At 45.3% G+C, this 10,000-nt stretch overlaps 2 protein-coding genes across 2 annotated transcripts in view; both read left to right on the top strand.

Moving 5' to 3' along the window:
• The window catches only part of LOC122251241 (uncharacterized), a 131,213-nt gene extending 121,255 nt beyond the window's left edge, over positions 1–9,958 (top strand). Inside the window, exons 10-17 of the mRNA XM_086549119.1 lie at positions 1,883–2,068; positions 2,387–2,577; positions 4,374–4,407; positions 5,161–5,682; positions 5,872–5,926; positions 6,674–7,073; positions 7,338–7,385; positions 7,656–9,958. Of these exons, the coding sequence (XP_086405245.1) occupies positions 1,883–2,068; positions 2,387–2,577; positions 4,374–4,407; positions 5,161–5,682; positions 5,872–5,926; positions 6,674–7,073; positions 7,338–7,385; positions 7,656–9,510 (3,291 nt within the window). The 3' untranslated portion in view covers positions 9,511–9,958. The remainder of the gene's footprint in view (positions 1–1,882; positions 2,069–2,386; positions 2,578–4,373; positions 4,408–5,160; positions 5,683–5,871; positions 5,927–6,673; positions 7,074–7,337; positions 7,386–7,655) is intronic.
• Positions 5,978–6,487, top strand: LOC147469535 (uncharacterized; the record flags this gene model as incomplete). The annotated part of the gene is made up of 1 exon (XM_086548570.1): positions 5,978–6,487. A coding segment is annotated over one exon (306 nt), but the record flags the coding sequence as incomplete, so codon positions are not given.
• Positions 9,959–10,000: the final 42 nt, after the last annotated feature.

The raw sequence follows: 10,000 nt of genomic DNA, 5'->3' as shown, positions 1-10,000 counted from the left end.
ATATATATATATATATATATATATATATATATTACTTATAAACCCCACATTATAAATGAGCGTTGGACATTTTTTTTCTCTTTTTCACAATAGGCTTAATTAAAGGATCTAAAAATTATGATCATCATAAGAAAAAAACATGTAAAGAGAACATCGTAAAAACTAAAAAGTCTTTTTTCTCAAAAACTTCAAGACTAAAACATGTACATCATCAATTTCACAACAAAATATGAATACACGAATTAGCTTTCCACAACCCATATTATAAACGAAAATCAACCCACTAATTTTTCTCACCTCTCCCCAACTCCTCTCTCTCTATCCTCTCTCTGTCTCTATCCATCTCTCCACCTCTCCCTCTATCTAATGTTTTTCAACCTCTCCCTCTCTCTTCCCCATCCCTCTCTCTATCTCTATCCACCTCTCCCTCTATCTAATGTTTTTCAACCTCTCCCTCTCTCTATCCCCATCCCTCTCTCTATCTCTATCCACCTCTCCCTCTACCTAATGTCTTTCAACCTCTCCCTCTCTCTATCCCCATCCCTCTCTCTATCTCTATCCACCTCTCCCTCTCCCTAATGTCTTTCAACCTCTCCCTCTCTCTATCCCCATCCCTCTCTCTATCTCTATCCACCTCTCCCTCTACCTAATGTCTTTCAACCTCTCCCTCTCTCTTCCCCATCCCTCTCTCTATCTCTATCCACCTCTCCCTCTATCTAATGTTTTTCAACCTCTCCCTCTCTCTATCCCCATCCCTCTCTCTATCTCTATCCACCTCTCCCTCTACCTAATGTCTTTCAACCTCTCCCTCTCTCTTCCCCATCCCTCTCTCTATCTCTATCCACCTCTCCCTCTACCTAATGTCTTTCAACCTCTCCCTCTCTCTCTCCCTCTCCCTCTCCCTCTCCTTCTCCCTCTCCCTTTCCCTCTTCATCTCCTCCCTCTCCCACTCCCTCTCTTTCTATCCATCTCTCCACCTCTCCCTCTATCTAATGTTTTTCAACCTCTCCCTCTCTCTATCCCCATCCCTCTCTCTATCTCTATCCACCTCTCCCTCTACCTAATGTCTTTCAACCTCTCCCTCTCTCTATCCCCATCCCTCTCTCCCTCTCTATCCCCCTCTCCCTCTCCCTAATGTCTTTCAACCTCTCCCTCTCTCTATCCCCATCCCTCTCTCTATCTCTATCCACCTCTCCCTCTACCTAATGTCTTTCAACCTCTCCCTCTCTCTTCCCCATCCCTCTCTCTATCTCTATCCACCTCTCCCTCTACCTAATGTCTTTCAACCTCTCCCTCTCTCTCTCCCTCTCCCTATCTCTATCCCTATCCCTCTCTCTATCTCTATCCACCTCTCCCTCTATCTAATGTTTTTCAACCTCTCCCTCTCTCTTCCCCATCCCTCTCTCTATCTCTATCCACCTCTCCCTCTACCTAATGTCTTTCAACCTCTCCCTCTCTCTCTCCCTCTCCCTCTCCCTTTCCCTCTCCCTCTCCCTCTCTCCAACTCCTCTCTCTCTATCCTCTCTCTGTCTCTATCTCTATCCACCTCTCCCTCTATCTAATGTCTTTCAACCTCTCCCTCTCTCTCTCCCTCTCCCTCTCCCTTTCCCTCTCCCTCTCCCTCTCTCTCTCCCTCTCCCTCTCCTTCTCCCTCTCCCTCTCCCTCTCCCTCTCCCTCTCCCTTTCCCTCTCCCTTTCCCTCTCCCTCTACTTCTCCCTCTCCCTCTCTCCAACTCCCTCTCTCTCTATCCTCTCTCTGTCTCTATCTCTATCCACCTCTCCCTCTACCTAATGTCTTTCAACCTCTCCCTCTCTCTATCCCCATCCCTCTCTCCCTCTCTTTATATCTTTCCATCGCATCTACTATGTCCCATAATCACCTCCCCCCCCCTCCCCGCCACGCCTCCAAGCCGCGCCCTCACCGTGCTCTGTGTTTCGCAGCTTCTTCCTGGAGGCGCTGCAGAAGGTGATGTCACAGGAGAACTCGGTGCTGAGTCTGGGTCCTGGCGACGAGGTCTTCTACACCTTCTTCGTCCCGCCTGATTCCGCCTTCAGGCAACTCAACTCGGTGAGGGAAATGGGGCCTGGATTTTGTGCCTTTGTTTTTCGTTTTTTTTTTTTTTTTCGTTTTTGTGTGTGTGTGTGTGTGTGTGTGTTATGCATTTATCTATTTGATTATTCATTTGTTCATTCACTTATCTTTTTATTTGCAAATATGCGTTTATGTATTTATGTAAATATGTGTGCATATATGTATATATATATATATATATATATATATATATATATATATATATATATATATATATATATATATATATATATATATATATATATAACGACCCATCCCTTCTTCGTTTGCTCATTCGCTCTCCCCTTCAACCAGGAATTGCAAGCGAAGATCAGGCAAGACGAGCGGTTCATGGTCGAGTTGATCAAGAGCCACATTGCCGTCAACATGTTCCCGGCCACCTCCTTCGAGTCGAACCTCGTGTACACCGTCGAGGGCATGGCAGGACCTTACGATATCAAGAAGTCGTCGACGGGCAGTATATCGGTTGGTTGGCTGGAGTGTTTGTTTGCTTGTATTTATTTATTTTATTTTTTTATTTTATTTTTATTTTTTTTATTTTTTGGGGTGGTGGTCTAAGGGGGGGGTGAGGGGGATGTGGAGGGTGTAAGGGAGAGGATGGGTGAGGAAGAGGGGGGGTTTGGGGTAGGGGTAGGGGTGGGGTGGGATGTGGGGTTGAGGTAATGGAATGAGGTTTTGGGGGTGGTGGTAGGAGTGGGGGGGGGATTGTTGGGTAAGAAGGGGAGATGGGGGATTGGGGAGGGTGGGTAGGGTGGAGGGGGGGTTATAGGGGGTACGGGGGTATCGGTGTGTATAAGGGGGATGATGTGTGTGTGTGTGTATGTATGCGTGTGTGTGTGTGTGTGATGTGTGTGTGTGTGTGTATGTGTGTGTGTGTGTGTGTGTGTGTGTCTGTGTGTGTGCATCCACGTAAACTATTGCATGTTTATCTTCTGCTGAATGATCATTGCCACAATCAATGTACATTTGGTGGCATTAAATGCAGCGAAAAATACTTCATCATTTGAATATCTGATGCTAATAAGGATAATAAAAAAATGTTAATGGTGATGATAATAATAACAATGATGATAATGATTATGATAGTTATCATAATACTATTATCAGAGCAGCGATGATAGCAATCGTGATAGCAATAATAGTAATAATAATCAAAATGATAATGATAATGATTTTTATACTAATAATTCTATAAATATTGATGGTAATGGTAATAACAATAGTAATAATATTAACGGTAATTATGATAATAATGATAATGATGATGATGTGAGAACATTGATAATAAAATTATAGGATTGATAAAGATAATGATGATGATGATACCAATATTTATAATAGTAATAGTAATAATATTAACAATGATAACAATAACAGTAACAATGATAATGATAAAGTAATAATGATGATTACAAAGATATAAATGATAAGCATAATAGTGATAATACGGATAATGATAAAGATGATAGTAATTATAATAATAGTGATTAATAGTGATTTTCGTAATGGTGATGATAATAATACTGATCACATTGAAATAATCGTAGCAAAAATAATTATATAATTGATAAGGCCAATGATAATAAAGATATACTGGAACGGACACAAGATATACTGGAACGGACACAAGATATACTGGAACGGACACACGATACACTGGAACGGACACAAGATATACTGGAACAGAGACAAGATATACTGGAACGGACACGAGATATACTGGAACGGACACGAGATATACTGGAACGGACACAAGATATACTGGAACGGACACGAGATATACTGGAACGGACACGAGATATACTGGAACGGACACAAGATATACTGGAACGGACACAAGATATACTGGAACGGACACAAGATATACTGGAACGGACACGAGATATACTGGAACGGACACGAGATATACTGGAACGGACACGAGATATACTGGAACGGGTACAAGATATACTGGAGAGGACACGAGATATACTGGAACGGACACGAGATATACTGGAACGGACACGAGATATACTGGAACGGACACAAGATATACTGGAACGGACACGAGATATACTGGAACGGACACGAGATATACTGGAACGGACACGAGATATACTGGAACGGACACGAGATATACTGGAACGGACACGAGATATACTGGAACGGACACGAGATATACTGGAACGGGTACAAGATATACTGGAGAGGACACGAGATATACTGGAACGGACACGAGATATACTGGAACGGACACGAGATATACTGGAACGGACACAAGATATACTGGAATTGATACCAGGTATACAGGGAGCGACGCAGACACAAGACGCACGGTAACCGACGAACCAAACACTGGAGCAGATACACGACATACTGGAACGGACACGAGATATACTGGAACGGACACAAGATATACTGGAACGGACACAAGATATACTGGAACAGACACAAGATATACTGGAACTGACACGAGATATACTGGAACGGACACGAGATATACTGGAACGGACACAAGATATACTGGAACGGACACAAGATATACTGGAACGGACACAAGATATACTGGAACGGACACAAGATATACTGGAACGGACACAAGATATACTGGAACGGACACAAGATATACTGGAACGGACACGAGATATACTGGAACGGACACAAGATATACTGGAACGGACACAAGATATACTGGAACGGACACAAGATATACTGGAACGGACACAAGATATACTGGAACGGACACGAGATATACTGGAACGGACACAAGATATACTGGAACGGACACAAGATATACTGGAACGGACACAAGATATACTGGAACGGACACGAGATATACTGGAACGGACACAAGATATACTGGAACGGACACGAGATATACTGGAACGGACACAAGATATACTGGAACGGACACAAGATATACTGGAACGGACACAAGACATACTGGAACGGACACAAGATATACTGGAACGGACACAAGATATACTGGAACAGACACAAGATATACTGGAACGGACACAAGATATACTGGAACGGACACGAGATATACTGGAACGGACACAAGATATACTGGAACGGACACAAGATAGACTGGGACGGACACAAGATATACTGGAACAGACACAAGATATACTGGAACGGACACAAGATATACTGGAACGGACACAAGATATACTGGAACGGACACAAGATATACTGGAACGGACACAAGATATACTGGAACGGACACAAGATATACTGGAACGGACACGAGATATACTGGAACGGACACGAGATATACTGGAACGGACACAAGATATACTGGAACGGACACAAGATATACTGGAACGGACACAAGATATACTGGAACGGACACAAGATATACTGGAACGGACACAAGATATACTGGAACGGACACGAGATATACTGGAACGGACACAAGATATACTGGAACAGATACAAGAAATACTGGAACGGATACAAGATATACTGGAGAGGACACGAGATATACTGGAACGGACACGAGATATACTGGAACGGACACGAGATATACTGGAACGGACACAAGATATACTGGAATTGATACCAGGTATACAGGGAGCGACGCAGACACACGACGCACTGAAACCGACGCACCAAACACTGGAACAGATACAAGAAATACTGGAACGGATACACGATACACTGGAACGGACACAAGATATACTGGAACGGACACGAGATATACTGGAACGGACACGAGATATACTGGAACGGACACAAGATATACTGGAACGGAAACAAGATACACTGGAACGGACACAAGATATACTGGAACAGAGACAAGATACACTGGAACTGATACCAGGTATACAGGGAGTGACGCAGATACAAGACGTACAGTAACCGACAGACCATACACTGTCACAGATACAAGACATACTGAAACGGGAACGAGATACACTGGAACAGATACAAGATATACAGGAAGTGACACAAGATATACTGGAGAGGACACGAGATATACTGGAACGGACACAAGATATACTGGAACGGACACAAGATATACTGGAACAGACACAAGATATACTGGAACTGATACCAGGTATACAGGGAGCGACGCAGCCACACGACGCACTGAAACCGATGCACCATACACTAGAACAGATACAAGATATACTGGAACGGACACAAGATATACTGGAACTGATACCAGGTATACAGGGAGCGACGCAGGCACACGGCGCACTGTAACCGATGCACCATACACTAGAACAGATACAAGAAATACTGGAACGGGTACAAGATATACTGGAACGGACACAAGATATACTGGAACTGATACCAGGTATACAGGGAGCGACGCAGGCACACGGCGCACTGTAACCGATGCACCATACACTAGAACAGATACAAGAAATACTGGAACGGATACAAGATATACTGGAGAGGACACGAGATATACTGGAACGGACACGAGATATACTGGAACGGACACGAGATATACTGGAACGGACACAAGATATACTGGAACGGACACGAGATATACTGGAACGGACACAAGATATACTGGAATTGATACCAGGTATACAGGGAGCGACGCAGACACAAGACGCACGGTAACCGACGAACCAAACACTGGAGCAGATACAAGAAATACTGGAACGGATACAAGATACACTGAAACTGATACAAGATATACTGGAACGGACACAAGATATACTAGAACAGATACAAGAAATACTGGAACGGGTACAAGATATACTGGAGAGGACACGAGATATACTGGAACGGACACGAGATATACTGGAACGGACACGAGATATACTGGAACGGACACAAGATATACTGGAATTGATACCAGGTATACAGGGAGCGACGCAGACACAAGACGCACGGTAACCGACGAACCAAACACTGGAGCAGATACAAGAAATACTGGAACGGATACAAGATACACTGAAACTGATACAAGATATACAAGCAGTAACTCAGACACACGGCGTACTGGAACGGACACAAGATATACTGGAACTGATACCAGGTATACAGGGAGCGACGCAGCCACACGACGCACTGAAACCGATGCACCATACACTAGAACAGATACAGGAAATACCGAAGCGGACACACGATACACTGGAACGGACACAAGATATACTGGAACAGAGACAAGATACACTGGAACTGATACCAGGTATACAGGGAGTGACGCAGATACAAGACGTACAGTAACCGACAGACCATACACTGTCACAGATACAAGACATACTGAAACGGGAACGAGATACACTGGAACAGATACAAGATATACAGGAAGTGACACTGACACACGGCGCACTGACACTGATACAGGGTACACAGGGAGTGATGGTGACACACGGTACACCGGAACTGATACCAGATACACCGGATATGATTCAGATAGACGACGCGCTGAAGCAGATACAAGATACACAGGGACTCATACAAGATATACAGGGACAGACTCAGACACACGGTACACTGGGACAGGTACAGGGTACACCAGTACTCATACACGATATACAGGGAGTGATGCGGATACAAGACGCACTGATGCAAGCTATGCAGGGAGTGATGCGGATACAAGACGCACTGATACGAGATATACAGGGAGTGATACGGACACGCGAAACAGCGAAAGTGGTAGAACATACACAGGATCTGACACAGACACCCGTTACACTTTAACACGCACAGGATACACTGGCACTGATACGAGGTACACTGGAACTGACACAGACACTCAACAAACAACAGAAAGTACTACAAGACATGATACGAAATACACAGGGACTGACAAACCTTACACGGGAATAGACACACGATATAGTTTAACAGATACAAGATACTTTAGAAATGGTACTAGATACACGGGAACTGATGCAGACACACGGTACACCGGAACTGACACAAGGTACACAGGAACCAACACAGACACAAGGTACACAGGAACCAACACAGACACAAGGTACACAGGAACCAACACAGACACAAGGTACACAGGAACCAACACAGACACAAGGTACACAGGTACCAACACAGACACAAGGTACACAGGAACCAACACAGACACAAGGTACACAGGAACCAACACAGACTCAAGGTACACAGGAACCAACACAGACACAAGGTACTCAGGTACCAACACAGACACAAGGTACACAGGTACCAACACAGACTCAAGGTACACAGGAACCAACACAGACTCAAGGTACACAGGAACCAACACAGACTCAAGGTACACAGGAACTAACACAGACACAAGGTACACAGGAACCAACACAGACACAAGGTACACAGGAACCAACACAGACACAAGGTACTCAGGTACCAACACAGACACAAGGTACACAGGAACCAACACAGACACAAGGTACACAGGAACTAACACAGACACAAGGTACCGCGGAGCAGACACACTATACAATGGAACAGACACACGGTACGGCATTGGATACACTAGAAACGGCACACGTTACTCTGGCACAGGCGTAGTAGACTCGACACTCAGCTACTTCAACCGAACAGGATACACAGGCGTCTCTGGTGGTTCCGGCACAGGTCTAGACTCGAGACTCAGTTACTTCAACCGAACCGGTTACTCTGGCCTCTCTGAAGGTTCTGGCTCTGGTATTAACAACGTAGCTGGTGCACGTGGCGGCTACTCTACTTCCACCTCCTCCAGGACTTATACTTACCACTACTCAGGTGGCTCCGACCAGCCAGGTGGCTCGCTAACGCATGGGGACCCCCAGCCACTGCCAGCTGGTGGCTTCAGAACTTACAACTCAACCACCACTCACCGCGAGAGTACAGATGGTCCAAGCAACCCAGATGGGGGGAGGTTCAGTTACGTGGGCCATCCCTATGGTGCGGATGTGATAGGACACACTGATACGGTAGGTGGTGATAAGGCCGCTCTGCCGTTCACCGCCGAGCAGGCAGGATCTAGCGCAGCATCAGGAAGTACCAGCCAAGGGGGGGCTGCTGGGTTTGGAACTAACACCTACCACTACAGATACTCCTCGCATGCTGAAGATAATGGGCCTATCAGGGGAGACAATGCTGTCGCTAGTGGGGATATCAGCAGTAGTAGTAGAAGTAGCAGCCACAGAAGCAACAGCCATAGGAAGTATGGCGTCAGAACCCACACCGTAGTGACGTACCCAGCCACTGTGGAGACTCACTCACGCAGCACAAAGACGTACACTTTTGGCCGAGGTGGTAAACCCCGATCGTCTTCTGTTTCAGCCTACGCCTTCACAGGAGCCGACACGGAGTACGCCGACGGCACCGAGTTCACCGAGGCCAAGGCTGGAGACGAAGAGACTATTTCCCGCAAGGAGGCCGTTTCCCTCCGCCGTCGCTGGCGCCGCAAGCGTCACCAGAAGCGCGCAGAAGGAAGGAGGCGCCGCGGCCGCAAGGGGGGCAGGCGCAAGATTGCAGCCAAGCAATAACCTGACGGAGGCGCCGCCGTGGTGCTGTTGCTCGGAAAAAGAACACGACAAGAGCACCACATGGGCGTAATGAGACTAATGACCTGAGGCGTCGTTTGCCCCTGTTTGACCTGCCTCGCCGGCCCGTCTCACACGTATCACTGCCCGCACCCTCTCCTCCAGTATTTTAAGAAAACTTTATCATTTCTAAATGAATAACACAATATTAAGAGAAACATGGTTACTTATTTTACGTATTTAATCACAATATATTACGTGGCGACCTGCAGTAGATCTTTTTCTTGTACAGTAGAGATGTTTAGTGTAAGCTTGAGAGATGTTAGAGTTTTTAGTTCCTCGCTCATGCCTGTATACTGGTGCTTTAGTCAATAAGTGTCAAGTTACTTTTAGTCAGTATAAAATCATCCTAACATGTATTGTTATATCTTTAATAAAATGTGAAAATGTTTGATTATCCAGATATTTTTTTAATATCCACATATGCCTAATG

Source organism: Penaeus japonicus, unplaced genomic scaffold (genome assembly GCF_977035675.1).
Source record: "Penaeus japonicus unplaced genomic scaffold, GWHDUDI00000001_assembly GWHDUDI00000021, whole genome shotgun sequence".
In the NCBI taxonomy this organism is placed as follows: Eukaryota; Metazoa; Arthropoda; class Malacostraca; order Decapoda; family Penaeidae; genus Penaeus; species Penaeus japonicus.
This window is presented reverse-complemented; position numbering and strand designations above follow the sequence as displayed.